General features: G+C 40.6%; 2 protein-coding genes across 7 annotated transcripts; both read right to left on the reverse strand.

Moving 5' to 3' along the window:
• Positions 1–6,169: 6,169 nt before the first annotated feature.
• LOC139976307 (uncharacterized) lies at positions 6,170–11,625 on the reverse strand. Its single transcript, XM_071984972.1, has 3 exons — positions 10,882–11,625; positions 8,464–9,305; positions 6,170–8,164 (listed from the first exon to the last, which is right to left on the reverse strand). The coding sequence occupies exons 1-3, from the start codon at positions 10,913–10,915 to the stop codon at positions 7,142–7,144; spliced, it is 1,899 nt and encodes a 632-aa protein (XP_071841073.1). The 5' UTR covers positions 10,916–11,625; the 3' UTR covers positions 6,170–7,141.
• A 2,121-nt stretch (positions 11,626–13,746) lies between these two features.
• Positions 13,747–25,418, reverse strand: LOC139975828 (caspase-3-like). Of its 6 annotated transcripts, none has more exons than XM_071984042.1 (9): positions 25,395–25,418; positions 23,628–23,774; positions 21,843–22,062; positions 21,551–21,648; positions 19,123–19,290; positions 18,208–18,424; positions 17,487–17,702; positions 16,596–16,705; positions 13,747–15,906 (listed from the first exon to the last, which is right to left on the reverse strand). In XM_071984042.1, the coding sequence occupies exons 1-9, from the start codon at positions 25,401–25,403 to the stop codon at positions 15,787–15,789; spliced, it is 1,305 nt and encodes a 434-aa protein (XP_071840143.1). In that variant the 5' UTR covers positions 25,404–25,418; the 3' UTR covers positions 13,747–15,786. The 6 variants fall into 6 exon arrangements, with proteins under 6 accessions (XP_071840143.1, XP_071840142.1, XP_071840144.1 ...); XM_071984041.1 differs by lacking the exon at positions 19,123–19,290 and adding an exon at positions 19,357–19,524; XM_071984043.1 differs by lacking the exon at positions 19,123–19,290 and adding an exon at positions 19,357–19,524 and having other exon boundaries at positions 25,273–25,415.
• Positions 25,419–25,636: the final 218 nt, after the last annotated feature.

Here is a 25,636-nt window from a genome sequence, read left to right on the forward strand (position 1 = left end):
ATAGTATCACAGTAGCTACAGGTGTATCCCTGGGACTGGGACACAATGACTAGCTCTGCAAACAGGACATAGCGGCCCAGCTGTGTTTGGAAATCTATTCCGTGTTTCCCCGATATGAGTCTAAAAGAGACAATATTTCATGCAACAAATTTAATTGCTGAAATTTGTTGGACAAAGTGACTTTTTAGGACATCAGTTCCAGCATTCCTAGCATTGCAGCATTTTAAGTGAGGAACAAACAATTTTTTTGCCACGGGGGACGTTTGCATATCATCGCTTTAACCACAGCATTTTACCCATATGATTAAATAGCTCATCACTTAGAGTGGAAGAGGTACCACGGTGTATTAAAGATTTTAATATTCTGGTCGCGTTTGTCTGCTAGAATTTAAGTAAAAGCTTCCCCCATCCCTCCCCGTACACCTCCCCATCCCTCCCAGTACAGCTCCCCACCCCCGTTCACCTCCCCCATCCCTCCCAGTACAGCACCCCATCCATCCCAGTACACCTCCCCCATCCCTCCCAGTACAGCACCCCATCCCTCCCAGTACAGCACCCCATCCCTCCCAGTACAGCACCCCCATCCCTCCCAGTACACCTCCCCCACCCCTCCCAGTACAGCTCCCCCATCCCTCCCAGTACAGCTCCCCCATCCCTCCCAGTACACCTCCCCCATCCCTCCCAGTACAGCACCCCCATCCCTCCCAGTACAGCATCCCCATCCCTCCTAGTACACCTCCCCCATCCCTCCCAGTACAGCACCCCCATTCCTCCCAGTACAGCTCCCCCACCCCTCCCAGTACAGCATCCCCATCCCTCCTAGTACAGCTCCCCCATCCTTCCCAGCCCCCATCCCTCCCAGTACAGCACCCCCATCCCTCCTAGTACACCTCCCCCATCCCTCCCAGTACAGCACCCCCATTCCTCCCAGTACAGCTCCCCCACCCCTCCCAGTACAGCTTCCCCATCCCTCCCAGTACAGCTCCCCCATCCTTCCCAGCCCCCATCCCTCCCATTACAGCTCCCCCATCCTTCCCAGCCCCCATCCCTCCCAGTACAGCGCCCCCATCCCTCCCAGTACAGCTCCCCCATCCTTCCCAGCCCCCATCCCTCCCAGTACAGCTCCCCCATCCTTCCCAGCCCCCATCCCTCCCAGTACAGCTCCCCCATCCTTCCCAGCCCCCATCCCTCCCAGTACAGCATCCCCATCCCTCCTAGTACACCTCCCCCATCCCTCCCAGTACAGCACCCCCATTCCTCCCAGTACAGCTCCCCCACCCCTCCCAGTACAGCTTCCCCATCCCTCCCAGTACAGCTCCCCCATCCTTCCCAGCCCCCATCCCTCCCATTACAGCTCCCCCATCCTTCCCAGCCCCCATCCCTCCCAGTACAGCTCCCCCATCCTTCCCAGCCCCCATCCCTCCCAGTACAGCACCCCCATCCTTCCCAGCCCCCATCCCTCCCAGTACAGCTCCCCCATCCTTCCCAGCCCCCATCCCTCCCAGTACAGCATCCCCATCCCTCCTAGTACACCTCCCCCATCCCTCCCAGTACAGCACCCCCATTCCTCCCAGTACAGCTCCCCCACCCCTCCCAGTACAGCTTCCCCATCCTTCCCAGTACAGCTCCCCCATCCTTCCCAGCCCCCATCCCTCCCAGTACAGCTCCCCCATCCTTCCCAGCCCCCATCCCTCCCAGTACAGCTCCCCCATCCTTCCCAGCCCCCATCCCTCCCAGTACAGCATCCCCATCCCTCCCATTACAGCTTCCCCATCCTTCCCAGCCCCCATCCCTCCCAGTACAGCTCCCCCATCCTTCCCAGCCCCCATCCCTCCCAGTACAGCTCCCCCATCCTTCCCAGCCCCCATCCCTCCCAGTACAGCATCCCCATCCCTCCTAGTACACCTCCCCCATCCCTCCCAGTACAGCACCCCCATTCCTCCCAGTACAGCTCCCCCACCCCTCCCAGTACAGCTTCCCCATCCTTCCCAGTACAGCTCCCCCATCCTTCCCAGCCCCCATCCCTCCCAGTACAGCTCCCCCATCCTTCCCAGCCCCCATCCCTCCCAGTACAGCTCCCCCATCCTTCCCAGCCCCCATCCCTCCCAGTACAGCATCCCCATCCCTCCCATTACAGCTTCCCCATCCCTCCCAGTACAGCTCCCCCATCCTTCCCAGCCCCCATCCCTCCCAGTACAGCTCCCCCATCCTTCCCAGCCCCCATCCCTCCCAGTACAGCATCCCCATCCCTCCCAGTACAGCTCCCCCATCCTTCCCAGCCCCCATCCCTCCCAGTACAGCATCCTCATCCCTCCCATTACAGCTTCCCCATCCCTCCCAGTACAGCTCCCCCATCCTTCCCAGCCCCCATCCCTCCCATTACAGCTCCCCCATCCTTCCCAGCCCCCATCCCTCCCATTACAGCTCCCCCATCCTTCCCAGCCCCCATCCCTCCCAGTACAGCTCCCCCATCCTTCCCAGCCCCCATCCCTCCCAGTACAGCTCCCCCATCCCTCCCATTACAGCTTCCCCATCCTTCCCAGCCCCCATCCCTCCCAGTACAGCTCCCCCATCCTTCCCAGCCCCCATCCCTCCCAGTACAGCATCCCCATCCCTCCCATTACAGCTTCCCCATCCTTCCCAGTACAGCTCCCCCATCCTTCCCAGCCCCCATCCCTCCCATTACAGCTCCCCCATCCTTCCCAGCCCCCATCCCTCCCAGTACAGCTCCCCCATCCTTCCCAGCCCCCATCCCTCCCAGTACAGCTCCCCCATCCCTCCCATTACAGCTTCCCCATCCTTCCCAGCCCCCATCCCTCCCAGTACAGCTCCCCCATCCTTCCCAGCCCCCATCCCTCCCAGTACAGCATCCCCATCCCTCCCATTACAGCTTCCCCATCCTTCCCAGCCCCCATCCCTCCCAGTACAGCTCCCCCATCCCTCCCATTACAGCTTCCCCATCCTTCCCAGCCCCCATCCTTCCCAGTACAGCTCCCCCATCCTTCCCAGCCCCCATCCCTCCCATTACAGCTCCCCCATCCTTCCCAGCCCCCATCCCTCCCAGTACAGCTTCCCCAGCCCTCCCAGGACCTTTACTCAAGTCATTCTAGGGTCAGAATACTTAAACTTCATTTTGTTTGACCATTTTGAGAATCCAACTTGGCCGATGCTACATTCTTAGTTGACTTCAAACTATTGTTTATGTAAAGTTCATCTATGTAAGAACTTCTAAGTCAAAGATAGAAAGTTGCCTACTTGACTACCAGTGTCTGGTCAAGTGAGGGGGGGGGGGGTCCCCTACCTCCCATCAGTCACGGGGTAGTTTTGCATCCCGCCGGGGATTAATTAGACCTCTACTGGTACATTGCCACCTTTTTTTCAAGCTCACATATAGTATTTAGTAGCACAACCTTGTGTATAGAGCTGCTTATGAATGCCTGGTTTACGATGTAACTATGCCTCAGAATGCACCATATAATGTCTAAATATTTAATGTCATTCCCGGGGGGGGGGGGTAGGGGGATTCAGACCCCTTACATGGGAGTCGGCATCAATGATTCCCTTACTTTGATTCCTTCATATGCATCTGGCCCTCCCATCATGTATCAGGCCCCGACCTAAAGCAGTCGGGGAAGGTGGGGAATTCTGGTTCAAGCCTGCTCTATATACAGCCCTTGATAGGCTGTCAAGGAAAGACATTTAAATATATTGTATATAATTGAATATCCTTCCGCCATCCAACTCCCGTTGGACCTTTACTATTCATATCTTGCTTCCCACGCTGTTACCCATGGGTCAATAGTTCCTGATTTAGGGCCATCTTCATACATTATAAGTTTTATTCAATTAATAATAATAATGAGAAGAAAAACAGGATGTGAGCAAAAATGAATTTTTGTTGTAAATTCGGAGACGACTTCCTCAAAAAGTAAAAAAAAAATCGTTCAAGCTCGGAAAGTTCTGCTTCCTTTGAAAGTCGATTTAGTTCCGACCAACGCTTGAAAAGATCCTTTGAGTGTAGTGGTAGTGGAGAGAGAAGGGAAGGGGTGGACAGGATGTATATTCCTACAATAATTCTTCATTGGCGGGAATTCTCGTTTTATGATTTATTCATGAGTTCGATGACGACATTTGGAGTAATAAAGTGCTGGGGCTGTGTTTTCTATAAATGTCTTATTCAATATCAACCCTCCCTCAGGCCTATGTGATATCTGAAATGTCGACGACGAAAGCCACAATCTGTTAGGTTGACTTCTTTCCGTACGTTAAAGCTAAGCAAAATATGAAAGATTGGGTTGTTTCTGGAAACCCAATTCTGATAATGTTATTACGGATGGTCAGGTTGTTAATTTATACTCTCACGATTGATATCGTGTCAGCAATGACAAGAAAAGTCACGAGTGGTTTCGCTGCGAGGAAAAAATGAGCCCATCCATGTATCTATCGACTTCTAGTTTACATACTAGGGAGCTTTGTGATGAGTAACCACGTCCTCCCCAGTCTCCGGGAAAGAAGGAAAACACTTTTTCTTGTGAGAGATGGCATGGATCAGCTTGCAATGTGTGTATATTTGCAATGTGTGTATCGTAGTGTACAATTCTCTCAACACATATACACAAGTTCAGTCATTTACAGTGCAAACTAATCCTCTGGATACCGACTCAAAAAAAATCCGCGCCCAATTTATCACTACCCGTAATTGCTTTGATAACATATAGGCCTAGATGTGGCTGCATACTTAGTGCCAAACGCATTACACGATCCAATTCCTAAGGAACTTCGATTCTCTTTAGGAATTGATTGGTCTCAATGCTCCTAGTTTGAATACCATGAGCCTTTTCTTTAATCAAGTCTTTTGTTAGACTATCTGTGTTCAATTGTCTGTAATATTTTTTTATAATATTTTTATATTTGTTTTACGTAATTTGTGAATGATGGCTTGATTCCAAATTGACTGAAAATGTACTTAATATCACCCCTATTTGTAAGAAGGTTGATTTGATTGTAATTATAGACAGGTCAGTCTTACTACTGCTCTCATTATCCATGGGTGGTGGAGTGGTGGGGTGGGTGGTGGGGGAGGGGTAAAGTGCTATGGTAACAGTGTATCGGTAGCTTCCTGTCCTGGTCGCAGATCGGACGCCCATGCTTGAGACTATTTCATGTTCCTGATTAGACAAACATCCCGGGTACACATTAGGAAAGTAAAGATGACAACCGACTCTACTGACGTAGATGACGTAGATGACGTAGATGACGTAGATGACGTAGCTCTACTGACAAAAGACTTACACATAGTACGTATGTTTGTTCAATAATGTATATCGTAGTGAGAATATATGAATACAAAATAACGCCGCCCCTCCCCCCATATTAAAAACAAAAACAAAAACGACGTTAGTTACAAAGCGATCCAATCTAACGACATTACGGTCACCGTCAGCATCTAGTATACATGCATACGGCTAGTATGCTCCTCATCACCAGAGGTATGTACAGCCAATATGCAGCTAGTATGAACTTCATCACCAAAGGTAATTAAGCATCCATTCACCTGGCATGAACCTCACCACCGGAGGTTTGTACAGCTAATATGTAGCTTGCATGCACCTCATAATCATCTGAACCATTTACAATATACACATGTACACACAGCAGACATACACTTCATTATAAAAGGTATTGACAGTATACGTTCAACTAACATGCCCCTCATCACCAGAGATAAGTATCCATACAGCTGGCATAAACCTCATCACTAGAGGTATTTTTGTCGGTAGCTTTGAAGATATCAAAATTTCTTTGAAAATGACTGGTGTAGAAATACTTACTGTGAGGGTGTGACGTCATATCCTCACTTCCTTAACATGTGTGAATATATTTCTTTAAAATTTCTCTACATTTTTTTAACCCATTTGAAAATAATATAATCAAAAATTCTTCAGATGTTTAATCTCAAATACTTCTTTTGACAAATATGAGATCTCCTGACATATCTTTTGGTTGAAAGTCATGAAATCTCACAAAATATTTAGAAAGAAAAAAACAAAGAACTTTTCAGGAATGTGAGGATGTGACATCACAGCTAGTCAGATTTCAGCAGTTTCTACATTATCTGGTAAAACTTTACACTTGAATATCTCTTTAACCGAAAAAGATATTTGAACAGTTTTTCACCATTGTGTTTCTTTTATTGTCCTCTTTCATAATATGATTATTACATAAACATGTATGACAACTGAACCAATCCTTTAGCACGTGAACTTTAGTAACTATGTAAATAATAGAATTGGTTCAAATTGACGATTTCAACAAAATCTAAATGTAACTACAATGAAAACAATGTAACGAGACTTCCTTTGAACTACCCAAAATTACTGAGAAGTTCATTCATCGGATATATCGGAATATTGATTCGTTTGGTAGAAATTATTCAAGCAGGTAATAACTCACTTAAAATAGAAGCTAATTCTAGGGTGTCCTAGTCAAATTCATGGTACTGTGGCAGTTGCTAGTAATATAGGACAAACAATATGATGGTGTCACGGTGTTATACCAGTTTGAAGTTGTACTTAGTTTACAGCCTGTGTCATGGTTGCCAGTTTTTCTGTAACACAACCTGTCAAATTTAGAGAATTAACCGGCCAAATCGAGTGAATAAAGGCCAAAAACATTTTTGTCCCTATACATAAGTAGCCTACAATTTGGTGGTTTGCATTCCTTTTCGACATGATGACTCTATGTAGGCTACCGGCGTAGATAGCTTTTCCAAAGTGTGGAGGACAAAAGGCTTAGATATACCGCTATGCCTATGAAATATATTTGTGTGAGATCTCTCTACGTTGTTCTCCAAATTCCCCTCTTCATGGTCCCCCATTTCTCCCTCCAACTCTTTCCCCAACTCCCTCCTATCTCTCTTATCTCTCATTTTTTTTTGGGGGGGGAGGGGAGTGGGGACTGCCCAGTCGCCTTTCTGGCAACGCGCTTGTCCGCTATTCGTCCTTTTTGGAAACAGGATCCGCCACAAATGATCTTTTCATCAGTTTTCTTTATGCGTATGATATACTTTACATATTGTAAACATATACAATGTTCATAGACCAGCTAATTTAACACATCCGCTCAAGTCTCTGCATGCGCTTCATTCAGTATTGATTCCTCCTACGTCACGATGACGCATTGCGATAGGATCGATGGTTGCATAATTCGGATCAAAGGTACACACAGTAGAGTTTTGATAAGTTTGCGTCGGGCCAAGTGTGTCTGATTTCATGGGGACCATGTAACCTTCTGTTTCACTGGATTCGTCTGGGATTTGGGGTAAAGTCCCTATTCTACCACGCGGTTTACCGTACGGATCTTCATAAGTATCATAATTGATTTCATCACTTTTGTTGTTTGCGTTTGTGTCGACCTTTCCGTGAAGCTGTGCCTTTATTTCAGAGCCACTGCAGTAACTGTTTAATTGAGATCGTTTACTCGACGTGTTGCTTGCCTTTTCAAGTTCCGACCCAACTGACATCGCAGAAAGCCGAGTCACCGCAGTGCGAAGTGAAGAACCACTTTCACATGTAGTAGATTTGGCAAACCTCATTCGGTGTCTCTCAGGGACAGGTTCAAAATGACCGAAAAATGTCTTGGACCTTGTCAACACTCTTTTATGATAACAACAAAATATCAAAGTTAAAAATAGTGACGTGGCTAAAAATGTTACAAGGCAAGCCAGAAATATGGCTTTAGTTAACGTCGCCTGGGGGTTGAAACATTCTTTCAGCACGCCATCCTTTTCTTCTGCGACTTGTTGGTTTTTGTCACCATAGTGATTCGCAATGTTCTCCGTTGTCGTTGTTATGGTAGTGACGTCACGTTTTTTCTGAACTGAAATGTTAATGGCTAATGTAAAGGTTCCTGCAATGTTCGTTGCTTTACAAGTGTATCTGCCGGAGTCTTCAACAGACGCCCTGGATAATATAAGAGCGCCATCTTCATCAACTGTCACTCGCTCTTGCAATTCTCTCAATTCGGTCCCGGGATCGATCCTAGTTCTGCTTGGAACTGAAGCCCCTGACGGACTTGACCAAACTAAAGATGGCGCTGGTTGACCTTTCACTTGAGGTTGAATAATCTTCTCCGCACCTTCTATTATCTCTACTGGTGTTTGAACCTGAAAATAGATGTTAAACTACTACGTGAATTTGTCATACAGATGCTTCTATTCTAAGAACAAAATTTGATGTTTTTGTTATGGAATATGGATGGAAGGTCCCTTTAATATATCAGCATTTGGTGATTGAGTCATAAAGATAAGACTTTTTATAGCTATTGATCACAATGCGAAACTTAAATTATTCAAACTCAAACTCTCCAACACAACATGCAAGATCAGACGAGATCAGATGTTTATTTATGATATAATGATAATATGTAAATTATGTAATATTCATACAGACCTATTGTTCTTACCTGTGAAATAAAGGGTCGTGTGCACCTCAAAATTATCTGCTCAAATCTCAAATCTTTTCCCGCCAAATTAGCTGGTTCACTGCATGTTACTGGGTCCTGGATTAGAGTTGAAATCAGCGAGCCATGCGCGCGCATCCACTGTCTGAAGAATTCCATTCTGCAGTCACATTGAAAGGGGTTCCGCGAAATTCCTAGTCGAGTCAGTTTAAGGACATCACCAAATATATCTGGAATATTTTGTAATTTATTTCTCTTCATTCGGAGAATCTTTAGCTCTCTGAGGGTCTGAAAGGCTGTTGGTGCTATTGTGTGTATTTGATTCCCGTCCATGTATAAATAATGAAGATGGGGCGAACCGTTGTATACCCCACCTGGCACAACGGTCAGCTTATTATTGTTAAGGTTTAATAACATTAATCTTCTTAATCCATGGAATGACCCCGGTTCGATGAAACCGATTTTATTTTGCGCCAAAGAGAGATAGCGGAGTTTTTCTGCGCCAGCAAATGTTGTATACCGAATGTTTTCTAGAGCATTTGAGGAGAGTAGCAGTTTCGTCATGGCAACTAGCCCGACGAAGGCACCTGGCTCAACGACTGATATGTTGTTGTGCGCCAAATCAAGCGTCGTTACGTGATTGTATTCACGAAATACACCGGCTGGGATGTTGGTTATTTTGGCGTGTTGTATTTGTAGGGCGGCTTGGTTACCCTGGTTAGGCGGTAATGTGCACCCCGGCGTGCGTCCGTTCAAACAGTCAGATAGCGCTGTCGTGGATGCCATGGTAATTACACTTAGAAGGTAAATACACGTCAATTTGTAGTCAACCATCTTTGCAAGAACTGTAAAAGGAAAAGGAAGGAATATTAATTATAGTGGGGGATGTTTGATAATTACGAACGGAACGTCCACAGGCCAATATAACCCACATGCTTAACTAGTACAAGGCACTGCAACTTTCTGTTGTCTCGGAAAGACGTTATAGCCTATTAATATGTAGGCCAATTTGATTGTGATGGTCAATTCAGCAGCATACATATATATCTTGAAAGTTTAAAGTTCCTGAAGTATTCCTTGTTGACTAAACCGGGGTTTACCATCTCACTTTCGCTGACAATTAGTCTTTTTGCAGCCGTTATAATCTAATTTCCAGAATAATAAGCACAATTAGAGTTTAGTCATCCGTTTGAAGTGAATGTCAATCTTCCAGTTGATTAATTGGCAGCAAAATTAAAATTCTCCGGATCGGAACTGGGATTTCAATTTATTGCTAATGAAGTTGCAACCTTCTGGATTGTCTGTACGGATATCTGAAGAAATTGTGTCACATCCTGAATAAGTTGTCCAGTTAAATGTATAGGCTTGTGTATACGTAACCTCGAATGGTATACGGAAAATGCCCATGCAGTCATTTCTCCTTTAAACATTTAGGTATTATCATATGTGTATTGTATCACCCCCTTTTTTTCTTTAAATAACGTCTTCCCTTATTGTGCCCTTTTAGTGGTAGGGGATATTGTACACTCTCAAAATGCAAAAGTGCTAACACCATTAACACGGTTTTACCGTATTTAATAATAGCGTTAGGGTGGATAGTGTTGCTATAAGTAATTGGTCCACTCTCTACCATGCAGTCCCCGTACAACCACTGTTACTGTGTGATTATAACTGTGTTATTCGAGTGAGATATCACAAGTCCATTCGAAAGGGATTAACTAATCTACACCACTTGGTGAAAGGTTGGTACGTGTAGTGCCGGATACTGATGTAATCGATAACACTGAAAATATGGACTTTTCAAGTTTGCCTAATATATTATAATAATCATTCAGCCATTAAAATTCACATTTTCACAACACACTGAGTACACTCCCTTTACGTTTAACATAACAAAAAAACAAATGCATATATTGCTAAGGCTCCAGAATTGATTACTATTTCGAAAAATGCATTGTTTAATTAAGTATTAATACCTCCTGGGGTTTTAAGTATCTTTACCTTCTGTTTTTCAGGTAAACGCCTTGTTTACACGAATATTAATGAACCTATATACATGAAACAAAATTATGTATAAGAACCTATTTTGTGATTTTAAATAAGGCCTATAGGCAAATTACGTTACACTGTACCGGAAAAGAGTTTCAGGCAAAATATTCAATTTGGGAAGTTTTCGGAAATGAAATTGCACAATTATTACGTGTACCGAAATCGACAAGAGAATTTCGCTCGAAAGTATGATCATATTGAACATATTTATTGATTGAATACTTTGACATATTTAAACGAACTGATGTTCCTTTCCCCCTGCAGATCTCGAATGGCGATGATACGCGCGTTATTATAGGTATAATCTGTAACACGTCATTCCATAATGAATGTTTTCTCAAATTTGAACTTTTCAGATAATTATTTACTTACCTGTAAGTTTACTTCCCTCCAAGAATAATAACATTAAATTCCTATCATAGTAACCGTACCACGCAGAAGACAGTATATAGCTATGACTGTTAATAATCCATAAATTGCCCAGTATTCATTCGATTGCCTCGACTACAAACAGTCTAACGTCTAAATGTGTTTCTATGTCGTATCTATGAAGTTCATGATTTGTCACTGTATCGTATTTAATGAGAGTTCCTTCCGTTACTAAACTTCATAATATAAAGCTAGGACAATGTCTGTACCTTGACCGCGTTAGGCTATTGTGAAGTCAGGAAACCCGTCTTATTCAATTAACCGTTTTCACGTGCGGCCAAGCATGTGTGTCCTTTAGCTGTTGAAGGCTGGGGGGAAATCCTAATATAAATTGACGGTAATTCATGACGGTATAAATTTAAACGCTATCACAGCTGTGTCACAGCTGTGTGCATGACATAAGGTAAATTTTAGCAGCTTGTGAAATGTGTCCTATGATCTCCATCAAATATTACTGGACAGTGAACCATATAGGAGGTGGATCTGGAGGTGATAGCGTGCCAAAGATTTGAAATGTGTTTGCGGTGTTTGCGATGAGGTGGAGTGGAGGGCACTTAAATTCAAAATTTCTCCGACTGATTTAGGTAGGAGACTGAACTTTGATGGAACGGCTAGAGGCGAATCAAGAATATTAGTAAAGGAGAGGTTACTGCCCTGGGGTCATTGAAGCCGACCCCTATGTAGGGGGGGGGGGGGGGGTGAATTTAGACGATACATTAGATCTAGCCATAATAAGTAGCTCTAAACTCAAGCTTATGCTAATAAGTACTTTGTGGGAGTTTATAAAATAGGGGAGGGGGGGGGGAAGTCGTGGGTTTGGGCCCTGGGGTATTCATCCAGGTAAAATTCCACGGATTTTCTATCTTTAATGGTCTTCTAAATTGTAAACAAATCCACGATGAGATATAACTGTAAATTGGATAGCCACTCGACGTGTAGTGTACGTATAGTAGGCCTAAAAAGCCATTCTGATTAGGGTCGTACGTAGAATAACCGCCTAATTCCATGCTCATTTTAAATATATTAGGCTAGTTCCATTACTATACTACGCCATTGGACATATCTTGAATTGACTATCATAGATCTGTGAATTAGAGTTTGTTACGGATGTTAATATATATCATACAAATTCAATTTGAATATCCATGAAATGTGTTATAATTTATATTTAAATAGTATATTGAGGTATCCATAATTATGTTATAGGGGACTGAAATTATTCTTAGTAAGACATCCGAACAGCTCTTAGGTTGTTAAAATGGCTTTTCTTGAACGACGTCTTCTTGTGAGGTCACGTGATAGATTAACTACTTCAAACCAATTTCAGACCCGTCTATGAAAGAAAAGAAAATAGGAATATTTTCAACTTTTCTATCACTGGAAATCGGGAGATTTAGAAGCCAAAAAATAAGTAGGATTGGGAAAAACACAACTAATACAAGAAAAATGGTAACATAGAAACATGTTTGAATTTTACACGTCATCTCTGCAATAAAATAGGCTACGTAAAATTTATTGTCTCGCTTATGTGAGGTCTGCAGAACACAATGGCTTAAGCATTTTACACAATTATTTCTCGATAAACGGGATTTTTCACCACGTTCCTAACGCAGGTAAAAAACAATCACGCATCGTCTTCGATGATCGCAATTTAGAAAAAACAAGGATAATGACAAGATCAAAATTTACGGGGATATTAGCAAATCAATCATCACGAAATTGTTTTCATATCCCCCGGACACTGGCCCGGAAAGTTGGCAGCCTACTAATTTAATTTTAATTTGCCAATAAGACAGTAAGTGTGGTCAGCATACTCCAACTGCTTGCATTTTTTTTGGAAACTAGAAATGTAGGAGTGCTCGTGAATCGATGAGGGGGGGGGGGGTGTTTAATATCAAACAGCATTCAAAAATATTAATCACGGAAGTAGAACTGCATTTGCCAACCAATTTACGCAGTATCGTAGTGTGCGTGGAGTGCTTGCAGTATTAAGAACTCTTCGGTTGTTCAGTGTTATTTCTTGGGCGGACAACACGCTGGGGAATTTATTCATGTAGGTACCTACAAAGTGAGGGCGCTTGTGAGCGGCGTGATAGGCTCATAATAACTTGGCTACGCAGCTAGCCTCAGAAACTGCAAATGTAAAGAGAGCCTATGAAAGTTTCAACATTCCAGTCATATAGGTGTCATTCACTTGGCCCGTAATCATTAATGCCAATATTGTAGCGCGCACTGCAATAACTATACCATGCATACAATTGAACTAGTAGAACGTAGCATAAAGATCACCCACACCCTTTCGCCCCACCCATAAATGAGTTATTCTGTTGTTCGGCGGAGATGCTGACTAAATCATTGCGTGCATATTTGTGAAAGTTACTTCTTTTTTTTTCCGATGGTGTTTTGAGATGGACTGATCAGAAGTCTTGTAGTACTGCACTAGTTGTGTCTCAGTTTAAAACTGTCACATGACCCATTTGTATGATTGTTGGTTCCTATTTGCTTTCTATGCAAATCTAACATATGTATTAAAACTCCCTCTAATCTTTGCATGTAATGGTCATATTCATCACATCCTCTACCCTATTAGATTCAGATTCTCTTTATTGCATCCCAAACTGGGCAATTGATTGCTCACAATATAAAACATATGTACAGTACATAAAATACACACAAAATATATCAGATATATATTAACCTTTTCATTTCTTGTAAAAAGTGAAAACCAAGACCCCTTGCCCCACCCTCCACTTCCCACAGAAAGAACCCCCAATTTAAAGAGATAAACATAAAAGCTAACACATAAAATACAATTTTTTCTTGTTTATTTTCGAATTAATATATAAGAAAATCAAATCCACAAAAAAAAATGTAAAAGATTGTTGCTAATGATTAATAACAGTCAACGACTTCATTTTGTTTGGAAATCCCCAGCAATTGGTAATGTACAAGCATAGCAGATAGTTGCCTACTACAATAACTGTCATCTCAGATGCTAATGAAACAGTTGATTGATGGCACAGCATGACTGCATTATTCAAATCATTTACAGATTCCATTAACACAGGGTATTTTATAGCCATTGATGTGGGGGGTTGGGGGATGGGAGGGGGAGTGCTGACATTGATATACATGTGTCTTGGGCAGGAAAGGGAGAGGGCATTGTATCAGTAGTTAAGTCCCGTCACTGAATGTGTAATTGGTATTAAGCAAGTAAGGACTCCATCACTTATTTGACCAAATTTCCTGGTAACCATACTGTGATACATTTAACACAATAGTACTACAATAGAACAAGCCTTGGTACAACACATCTGCTTTTAAATATTCAACCATCAATATCACATTTCTTCCTTCTTAACTGCAGAGGAGCAACAATGAGTAGAAACAATTCAAACTTTACAAATCCACCCTACTTAAATATGGTAATTAATATACACACTCATGGATTAAATTGGGGTGTTTTTAAAAAAAATTCTACCTCTACCAGTTCTACCTTCCAGTGTATAGCTTAGTAAGTTCCTCTTCTGACTTGATAGTCACATTAAATACTTAAGTATCAGCCTATGTGTAAAGATCAGACTAAACCAAAGAACATTTTCAAGAAACTTGTAGGCTGCATTTTGTTCTTTAAACTATAACAGTACTGCTGGTGTGTTTTAACTTTTATAGTTTGATAGCAACTATTTGGTTAGGATGTTGCAAACAAACATTTCAAGTAACCACCACTATGCCTCCAAATGAGGTGCAAGTATGTTACAAGCTAACAGAAGCTTGATTAGATCTATCAGTCTGCAAATTTGTGGTATGAAGGGGCATTGATCTGGAAACTAAGAACAGAAAATATATTTTACTTAGCTGTTAAGACTGACTGAGAATGGAATAAATTATTTCTATCAAAGCAAACTCTCAGACAGGGCAGATTAGGTAGAATGACAGATTCTACTAAACAAAACTAGCAAGTGCAATGTATAAAATAGTCACAATTTCATAATTTGCATATCGTCATTTTGGAGTTTATTCCTCTTTAGTTTAAACCTTTCAATTTTATGTTTTCATACCTAATCGTTCTAGAACTCATTGCAATGACCCCAACTATTGTGTATTAAAGAATTATTCAGGAAAGAAAGAAATACCAACTATTGCTTGTAACACTATTTCTCCTTGAACTTGGGGTGGCCATAATGTTATAGCAGGAAACTGTTACAACTGATCAAGCATATTTGTCAAATATAATATGTTTATTAGCATGTTGATTAGTCGTGGGGCAGTTTACATAGTCTCCCCTAAATACAGTATTATCTAATACACAGCAGGTGTGAGTTGTAATTAATCGCTAGCTTCAAACAGGGTTTCAGCACAAAGGAATTCCTGACCATGATATCTATTAAGCAGTTTTACTTTTACACGAAAGAAACAACAACGACATTAACTTCGATAAAAGCCCGCATCACCAAACGAATATTCAAAGAACCCTTTTAGTTGCCGCCCTCCAGAGGCTGCTTCGTCTTTTCAAGCTGTATTTCAGCATTGTTGGTAATCTTACCACGTAAACACATTAAAATGTTTCACACTATTCTTAACTGGCGTATGCAATCACCATTTCTTTTATATAGTTTAGCCAAAGAATTAAACAAATTTATGCTACCCCTTCCACCCTCATCCTTTCTAAAAAGAAAGAAACCAAAAAGAGAAAAAAAATTGTGTAACTATTCAACTATGATGGACCAGAGGATATCTATAATTGTTGTCCTCGGTTATTCAAGATGTTTTCTCCTGATAAAGGTAAAGGCTAGGCCTGCAGGGTCCACCCATCTTGTCTGGTACTTTAACACAACAGCCACTCTCTCATTTTCTTACATAACCAGGAAAGAAGAAAAGTTTCTTCGTCAGCATGGTCACAGGGGCGGGCATCTGCTTGTTCTTCCCGGAGGATGACTCAAACGCTTTAGCAACTTTGGAGTTCACCTGTGTAAAAACAAAAACATGAACCCCCTTGATGAAAAACTGAATTTTTTATCTAAATTTCAAGAATGCAACTATTGGGGAAATAACTTCATGATTTCTTTACCATAACAAGGAAAAACAAATCCATGTCATCTTGGAAGCTTCAGACTATACGTTCATATATTTAACAGTAATGTTGACAATTGAATGTCCTTGATGATAATAATATAATATATTATGTTTATTCTCTGCTTACCACTGGGAGCCAGTGCTTTATTGGATCCAAATCATTTGTAACATAGAAATTAGGGCCATTAATGGTTTTGTTTACCTGTTCATTGCCTTTTGGTTACTTATGTAACAGGATGGCTGTGCATTGTACTAGGCAGCATTCTTACATAATGTGAATCAATATGAGATGTGTACACGTCTCTGTGTTAGTCCTTGATCTGAGTTCTACTCGGGCACTTCCAAAATACACTTGAAGACCAGAACTTAGCTAAACGGTGCTCTTCTTGGGAATTATTGTTTCTATTTATATACAAAGTGATACCCTTTACTTATGATAGGATGGTGATACCTTCACTAATGATAGGATGGTGATACCTTTACTTATGATAGGATAATGATACCTTCACTAATGATAGGATAGTGATACCTTTACTAATGATAGGATAGTGATACCTTTACTAATGATAGGATAGTGATACCTTTGTTAACATTGAGAGTAAATCTTCAGATTGGCTGTACTCTAGGATGACCTCCGTTAAGGCTTGGATAAACCAACTGCCTCTTTCCGAGTTCCTCCAAGAAACATAACCTGAAAAGAAATTTGTCATTATAAAGTCTGGTTAATGCTGACTTAAAAAAAATAACGAAAGAAACAAAATCATGCATACCCAATGAAATTATGAAAGTCATACCTTAAACTTACACATTGGTGGTGCATTTCACATCAACATCGACTCATCGCAAATATTCACTTAGGTATTACTTGATGGCCATGCTCCCTAAAATGGTTGTGCAGTATATTCCTATTTATATAATAAGGTAACTTGTAGCTCAGCTGAAAAGAAACTCACGGATAACGGCATGTTCCCCCCAGAGGTATACACATAAAACTAGGCTAGGCATGGGTACATATGCTATGGTGTTGATGTTAGCCAGCTGTAGACATGTTTTTTATAGTATTTAAGTGTTTGTGGTTGGTGTTAAGGAGCATGCTTATAAGACTGGAGAGGGTGTCTTCTCATGGTGCTTAAAACCTTGAATAGCAACTGAGTTCAAGTGCACAGAAGAAGATGTAAGTGGAGGGGGAGGGAGGGAGGAAGGCAAGAGGGTGGATCATCTATCCTAGAGCAAATCCTTGTTAGCTACTCCCATCTGACATCTCTTTTAGTTTGAAATGAGAAAACAAAAGATAAAGAATGTATACGTATACAGAGTACAAAATTTGACATTGGCATATTTATTTACTCTAGTATAACTATAAAAATGTTCAAGAAAAGGAGTAAAAATAACATGTAAGGAATAAGAATAGAAATCAATTCCAAAGATTAAAAAAAAATACCCAAATGTTTGAAGGCAGCATGATGACTCACCAGGGACTGTAGCGTATGCAATCAACATGTCACTCATTGAAGGGACTTTACTACGAGCACTGGCAAATGCATCTGGAGCCTCAAACTCCAGCCGTAGCATGGAATCCACCAGAGCATTCGCATCTTGGTCACCATTCTCTCTTGGAGGGGGCGCTGTTTCTTCTACGTAGCCAGCTCCAGTAGCATCAGTAGATTCAACACCTTTATCAAAGCGTTCTGGAAGGTCATGAAGATAAAAACTGTGAATTGTTAGACTGGACAAAAGCCTGGCCTTGTATCTTGTCGAATAAACCATACCCAAGGAGAGGAACCTCTTACTGCACCCGATTTCCATCTCCAGAAGTAGATATAAAAACTCTTTGAAAGGAGACATAAGACTTCACCTCTCCCAACTGATCCTACATCCTCCCAAAACTACCCAAATAAAACATATTCCAACACAATCACATGATATTAACATTGATGCACAGAACTCCCCATAAAACATAGTCCAACACAATCACATGATATTAACATTGATGCACAGAATTCCCCATAAAACATAGTCCAACACAATCACATGATATTAACATTGATTCACAGAACTCCCCAGAACTAGACTCATTGTCATATTTCACAAAAGTTTTCACTGCGAACAGGAACATTTAAAACTTAGGCACGGAAGAGCGAGATTTCTGAGTTTTTGAAACCAGGAAGCCAAGTGAGGGTACAAGTAGCCTACCTCCTCTGCATGCCTGAAGGATGACAATCTTAGGTTTGCCAATGAGAGTCGGCGCTCGAGTAGCGTCAAAATACTTGAAGACATCTTCTACCGCAAGTTTCTTCTCATCCACCCCATAGAGGGCTCCCTCTACACCGTGTGTTAATATCGCTAATATTACACAGTCAAATGTTGAATGGTTCATCTTGGCAAACTCTCTAATGAATGTGGCCATTTCCTGCATGGTGAGAAGGGGGAATGGGGAATGAAATTCTGATCATAAGTGATTACGACACGTTGATTATGAATAATAATGATAATAATAGGATGAGGTTTCTGTATGATTAACTTTCTTGTTTGCTAGTCTGGAATGGCTTTGATCTAGTTGGTGTTTCAAATATTGTGTGAGCTACTGGTTTTTAAAATGACGTCATCTGAGTTGGTAATAATTGCATATTGGCACATCCATTTTGACTATTGAGATTGGAATAAGTCTCGGTCAAAACGAGAAGAGCACATTTGAGACACAACTGAACCATGAACAAGATGCTGCCAGGCTCAAGACCTCTGACTTTTACACATTTTTTCTGACACGGGTAGCAGGCTAGTTAAAACTCTTTTTGTTCTCAATCCAATATTAAAGCCAACAGTACCAGAAACTTTCACTTCGATTGGATTTAAAACTGCCGCCATGGCTGTCAGAAAAAGCAGTACAAAAACATGACAGAAATATTCATCTATTAGGAAGAAAGGAAGGATTAGCAGATAAACTGACATATTACTGGGCATTGGCAGCTCCAGGACGACTAACAGCCACAGGATGACTCAAACAGGGAAGATAAGCTATGGGAATAATTAGTGTTTACAGTGGGAAACAGGTACCCAAGAGCCTTTACAACGACATGGAAGGCTGCCCTCCTAACAGGCTAACTTTACCAAAGCGGTTAGGTTGACTTTGGTATCCACATTGAAGTGCAATTCTCTGAATATGTGGTGTAGATTTTTAGCGTCCACATCTGTCCCTTGTCGGGTCTTCATTGTGTAAAAGTCTCTGTTGTTTATTATCAGCGCTAAACCTCTTGGTTCTGAGCCCATTCGGTAAACCTCATGAGGAAGAGATGAAAGAGAAAAGAAAGAAGATAGAGAAGTCGTGACTCTCGGCTACTTTACCTGACCCTTCACATTTGTCTTGGTGTCTACATTGAATCCAAGTTCTTTGAAGACGTGATGTAGGTTTCGACCATCTACCTCCGTCCCTCGCCTCTCAGGCATTGTACGGAATTTCATATTGTTGATTATCAGTGCCAGACCTCTTGGATTAGATGACATACGATAAACCTTCGTGGATGAAATGCAAGTGTTGATGAGATGTCATGTGGGAATGTGGTCATGTGACAGTACGAAAGTTAAGATTGAGGGGTACCCATCAACGAACAGTAGAAACTCCTCTATCTGGAGGAATGCCAACCTTCTCTTGATTTTTGTCTACGTTTTCAGAAAACAGAAAGAAATCAGTCCTATAATTTCTCAATTTTAAAAACTACTTTTGGTATTAACTTTCACAGCAAGCAAGACCAACTTGACTTGGATTCCCCCCCCCACTACACCCCCACCCCCTTCTAAGGAAAAGAAAATTTCCAGGTCTGACATGAATGGGTCTTCAAAATCACACAACAGATACGGGCAGAAAAGGCATAACAGGACAACATTAAACAATGACATGAAAGTAATATATAACTAAGGAGGCTCAACAAAAACTGAACATGGAATACAATGAACACAAAATAAAGTAACAAAACAAAGTAACAAAACAAAGTAACAAAACAAGTAAACAAGGGTGAAATGAAATGAAGAAATCATTATGAAACCAACAACGGACACACCAGTTTGGAATAAGTGAAGAGATTTGTTATCATATAAGTAACGGTACTGTTGCACAATGCCTCAGACTTTATGCATGTTGTTTACTGTGTATTTGAAATACTGTTGTAGTATTACATTGTATCATGGTTTATCAATCATCCTTTCCATTGTTTATCTTTGAAACCTCCTCCAAAACCAAGTATTTCTCTCAGAATAAAACCTCCAAGGCCAAAGAAATTAAAGGTAACTGAAAGTTTGATTTTGAAGCCATTTACCAAAAAACCAAAGAAAATGGTTTGACCTACAATTTAAAGCTGTGAAACTATTCACTGGATCTGGGGATGTTTTTTGCCTGTGCGTTGGAGAGACCTTGTTGAGTGAGTGTGAATGAACCTAAAAGCATGGCTTATAGAGCTTATACATAGAGATGGTCAAACAGTAACAAATTTAAATTATTCAGGGCCCTTTTACAAATTGCGGGATAGACACACGTAATGATTTGGCAACATCATATTAAGTTTGGGGATGCTGCTAGTCCAGGGATAGTGCACGAAACATGGAAATATAATCAGATACCACCATGCACGTCTGGAAACTATTCACCCATCTGTCTGTCTGTTATAATCAGTCTTGGCTCTGATTGGCTGATATAGAATCACATGACTTCCTTAAGAAAAGTTTTTATTGAAATTACCCATCATTTTTTATTGTATAGAGTTCTGCTGTTGCTAGTGAGTATGACTCATTGTCACTTTGGCAACTAACAAAGTGCTTATATGGTATATAAAATACAATGGATATTTTATGCTTCAGGCTTAATTTGGATCCAATTTGGACAGTCCTAAAGGAAACAGATTGCAACACTTACCAATCTATCCAGGGGTCTCTTATATTGCAAGCATATTTAATCATTCTTAATGTGTGTCATTACCACCCCTTGTCATCTTTACAAGACAAACTGTTAACATTACTATAAAACTTTTACCTTTGCAGTTATAGTTCACTGTAAAAATGTGTTAACTTTGCACATTGTGAATGGAAACATTTGTTACCATCCACGGCGCAAAGTTTCCATTATTTATGACAATAAAATTAAAAAGAATTTGGGTAATAGAAAAAAAAAAGGAACCACATCATGAATCCCATTCTTTCAATGTTGTCACACGGTCTGTTGCGGGACTTACTACAAATATATATTTGTTTTTTCTTACAAGGTTTCGTTCTTGTTATTTGTAAAAGAGGCAGTGCAGTGTCTGCCATTGTCCCATATGTAAGGTTTCTATCACCTATAAATGGCCTAAAGCAACTATATTCCAAAATGTCCCACTTTGAATCATCCAGTCTTGGATAAGAGGCATTTTACTGTACATTTACCACTTTTCTACAGCAAGGTATTTCTGGACAGCCAAAGATCATTTCTCTGAAAGAAGGCAAAGTGCTGATATTGGTTAAGATAATCTGAGAATTTAAAATGTATGAAGTACTTTTTTGGAATTCTTACCTCATTGCTATCAACCATTTCAGTTTTCACTGGGACTTTTGGTATGTGATACTGCTCCAACACTGCTGGGATGCCAGGATTTGGCCAGACACCAGCATCTGTGGATGGGTAGATATTAACAAAGTAAGCCACATACTTTTGTGATAAAAGTTATCTTCTTGTGTTATTTAGTCAATATTATTATTATCTTTCATTTGGTCAGGAATAAAATATCCACTGAACTATTCTGTAACAAAGCCTGCTTATCATAATCAATGCCATGGCTACTAGCTACGTTAGACAAACTTCTTACCGGTTGGTTGTGAAACAAGGCTTTCGGTCTGCATGGGTTCATAGTGTTGCTCACTTGGTTTTGTTGACGGCTGCGTGGTTTCCTTTTTCCGTATTGCCTCTGCCAGGTGGCCCTGACCTGCACTTGTCAGTGCACTTATGAATGCTTTGTAGGCTTTTGGCCCTCTTGTCTCGATACTGTTCAACAGAGCTTGATTTTGAGCCAGCTTCCCACCTTTGGCCTATGAAATCAAAATATGTTTGAATGATTTGAAGCATTGTTTAACCAAACCAAAAACATTTCAAAGTAACTCACAACACCAATCCTTTAAAGGCATGGGGACGGTTTCTGGATTTCACATACTGTCCCCACACCGTATTGAAGCCATTATTAGAAAATCAAGTGGTATGATCGGGGAAATTCAGTCCTACTAACAGCTTCTAGAGGTTAAACTAGACAAGATTATGCATGATGATGGCCACCCACTTTGTGTGCCTCTGGACCCTTAATCCCTCAAAGTGGTAGGATGTGGTTGCCATTTGCCGGTACAAATCGACACTCCTCCTCCTTTATTTCACAATGTATAAAACTTTATAACTTAAATTTCAAACACTAGATCTTGCCTACTTGTTAGGACTGTTCTGGTCTCTTGCCTTGTTCATTGTATTGTTTTAGGATTGTTTGTGGATGTCACTATAATTTATATACCTTTGTATACTGTCTACTGTTTCATGCAAGCATTTACCTTTTTGGATTTAAAAAAGTTGATCTTATCTTATATTATATGTCTCCATATTTTAAACTAGAACTGTATCTATCCCCAAATTTGCAGAAAGGACCTAAATAAATCGAAATGTCAATTTCATCAGTTTGGCCTTCTGTTGGTAGAAAGAGCTTGAATGTAACCAGTGATTGGTTACAATTAAAATCTGGATTGGGTGTTTTAAATTAAATTAACAATCATCCTTGAACACGGAACCACCAAAAACACTGAGATGCCCCGAAAATTCCACCCTCCCTTTCACATAGAGGAGGTAATTCACTCTTGAGGTCAACATGAGCAAGGTCAACATCAATATCAAGTGCCAAATGTCCTATAAATAGTAAGATCACATATGCTATTCAGTACAACTGAAAATAGCAAGTAAATGTATAAGTTTGCACATTACTAACACAGAAGGTTTACATCTTTCCCACTGTTCCATGCTCACTAAAAACAGCAGGAATAATTTCTGTAGAGATTTAACTTCCCTACCCAGAAGGTACTGCACTGATGGGCTTCACATAGAGCTCTAATACTTGTTGATTTCCATACATGAAACACCTTAAATCTGTCTTTTGCTTTTCTGCAACAATGGCTTATGGTATTGTAAAATGATAAATTTCAAGAAACAATTTGTGCAAACATTCAACTCTTTAAATGACAATCATGAGAAAGCTACTGTTTTGATAAAGTAAAGTATAATGGTAATTCTTTTCAAATCACCAATTGAAAGGTTTCATAACATCTTGATAGCAACTGTATTTGACAACATGAATCTACTTCAATGGCAACTTGTTAAGATAATTCAAAATGTTAATGTACTTCAATGTTAAAAAATGAAAAGAAAACAAAACACTTGTTGAAAAAGGGAAAAAGGGACCCTGCCCCCCCCCCTCCCCACTGAATTGCATAAAGTCAGTTTGTCTTTAATTGACCTGAATGTGACAATTTATAAAATGTTTACTATGTTTAGCTTTCCTTCCATCTATATGTAAGTTATGTACAAACAATATTAAAGGTTTATTGGGTTAGTTCTCTCTCACCTTGAATGTATCTGACATAAATGGTTCATATATTCCATCCTGAATCAGGGAAGGCATCACTAACTCAAGTTCCAAATCTTTGCTCAAGATAACATAGTTGGCACGAATTGCTTTCCTGTGAAGGTCCTCCATTTTGCTCCGGCAGGTCTGTAGTGTTGAATTAGTTAGAGAACACAAATGATAAACATAGGATACACGAGAAAGGTCAAGAAAACATGAATATATGATGGAAAAAGAAGAAAATCTGTTATAATTCTTGAATTATCATACATCCACCTACCCACCTCTCCATTTCTGGATTAAGAATAATAGAAAACAATGATAGGATGGGTCTGGTTAATCTCCGGTTGAATCTTTTAATAGTAAATATGTTATGTAAGCAATGCCAACAAACCGCAATAGCAACAACAAATATTACTAGAGTAGCAACGATACAGCAGGCAACCTAAACTTTGCAGCCAAGCAGTTACATATTTGTTGAGTTTTAATCCATTTCATGTATATGCTGATCAAATTGTGTTTTTTTTAAGCTGCTAACACCCTCTCCGCAGTTTTGCACATATTTTTGGCATTTGGAAATCTTACTCCCTACATATAACCAAAATTACCTCGATATGATAACACTACTCTCTGGGACCTGACCTGTCTGAGCTTAGAGGCTCAGAGTCAGAGCATAGCAAATAGCATCCAAAGTCAATGGATGAATACCTAGGCCTACACTACAGTTAGCTTATCGACCAATGTGTAAATTTAGGGGTATGAAAGAACTTTACACGGCAGACATTTTGTGGTCAATGTCTGCTCAATTGTATGTTGCGTAGGCACAGAACAGTAAATATTTTGAGATCATTACATTTCTGAGGAACTTCACATATGAAAAACGCATACAGTTGAGTGATTTGGATATTTCGTTGATAGACATTGTTAATCAAATCCTTAAGTGTGCAATTATGAACCCACCATGCTTTATGTAAGTGTAATAATAATAAAAAAGGAACTACTCAAGGTGATTCAAATATAGGCCTATATAATACTTTACTACCTATCAACACTGCCCATGCATATGATACAGGGATAAGCTAGGGGAAATTCCTTAGACCTTAGTACATGTAACCTGGCAGGGATTAACTACCTATAATACCTACTTAACAAATAAAACTTACCTTACACTAAGAAGTAGGCTTTAAGTTAGGCTAGGCATATCCATAGTACTAGGCTAACTTATGCTAGTGGGGTAGCCATGTAGTATAGCCATAAGCTATGCCTAATTAAGCTAAGCTAAGCCTAACTTACCACCACTAACATAGTTAAAACTTACACCTCGGCTAGGATGTGAGTTGCTAAAAAAAAGGATTTAAGTTAGGCCTATCTAAAGTAATAGTGCTAGGTCTAACTTAGGTAAGACTGGGTTAGGCCAAAAGGTAGGCTATGTAAGTTAGCCTAAGCCTAACTTATCACTAACGTAGTTATAACTTACAACAAGGTTAGGCTTTGAGTTGCTAGGCTAAGCCTATACTATACTACATTTGACAACTTAGGCTACTGTAGCCTAGTAAGAAACATTCGTGTTCACATAACCCGGAAATATAAACCTTTGAAGAATCGCTCAGAAATGAGAACTTCAAAAATACCGTATCCCAAATACCTTAACACCTTATGGAATCTTTGCAGGCATGTGTATCACTAAATCTAAAGTTGTAGCAATTGCCTAATCTTGCTTTGTAACTTGGGTTTGGCTTAAGGGCAGAAGCTATGTACTAAAGTTACCCTTCGCATTGTAAGCCTAGCCTACATATGTGTACGTAAAGGCGCTTTCACTTTGGGGACGGGAAGTATATATATTGGTATTCAACAACAGACTTCCACGAAAATAAATTTCAAACATTTTCAATGGTTTTATGTATTGAGTAAATTTAGTTAATTGTTTGCACTCATCTAATCAACACCGGGGAAGGGCGTCAGACCGATCATTTGTGTTTAAGAAGGTCACTTATTCCCTGTTTCCCCGT

Source organism: Apostichopus japonicus, chromosome 11 (assembly GCF_037975245.1).
Source record: "Apostichopus japonicus isolate 1M-3 chromosome 11, ASM3797524v1, whole genome shotgun sequence".
NCBI lineage: Eukaryota > Metazoa > Echinodermata > Holothuroidea > Aspidochirotida > Stichopodidae > Apostichopus > Apostichopus japonicus.

What these genes read in the sequence shown, in the direction of transcription:
- LOC139975828 (XM_071984042.1), bottom strand. An exon ending in TGCATACGCTACAGTCCCTG is followed by an intron (nt 16,706 to 17,486) that starts GTGAGTCATCAT and finishes ATTTCTTTTCAG; the next exon opens with GTTATGTTTCTTGGAGGAAC. An exon ending in TACTCTCAATGTTAACAAAG is followed by an intron (nt 15,907 to 16,595) that starts GTATCACTATCC and finishes GTTTTTACACAG; the next exon opens with GTGAACTCCAAAGTTGCTAA.
- LOC139976307 (XM_071984972.1), bottom strand. Translation starts at nt 10,915, where the DNA reads ATGTTATTATTCTTGGAGGGAAGTAAACTTACAG. An exon ending in GGAGGGAAGTAAACTTACAG is followed by an intron (nt 9,306 to 10,881) that starts GTAAGTAAATAA and finishes TTCCTTTTACAG; the next exon opens with TTCTTGCAAAGATGGTTGAC. An exon ending in CACGACCCTTTATTTCACAG is followed by an intron (nt 8,165 to 8,463) that starts GTAAGAACAATA and finishes ATCTATTTTCAG; the next exon opens with GTTCAAACACCAGTAGAGAT.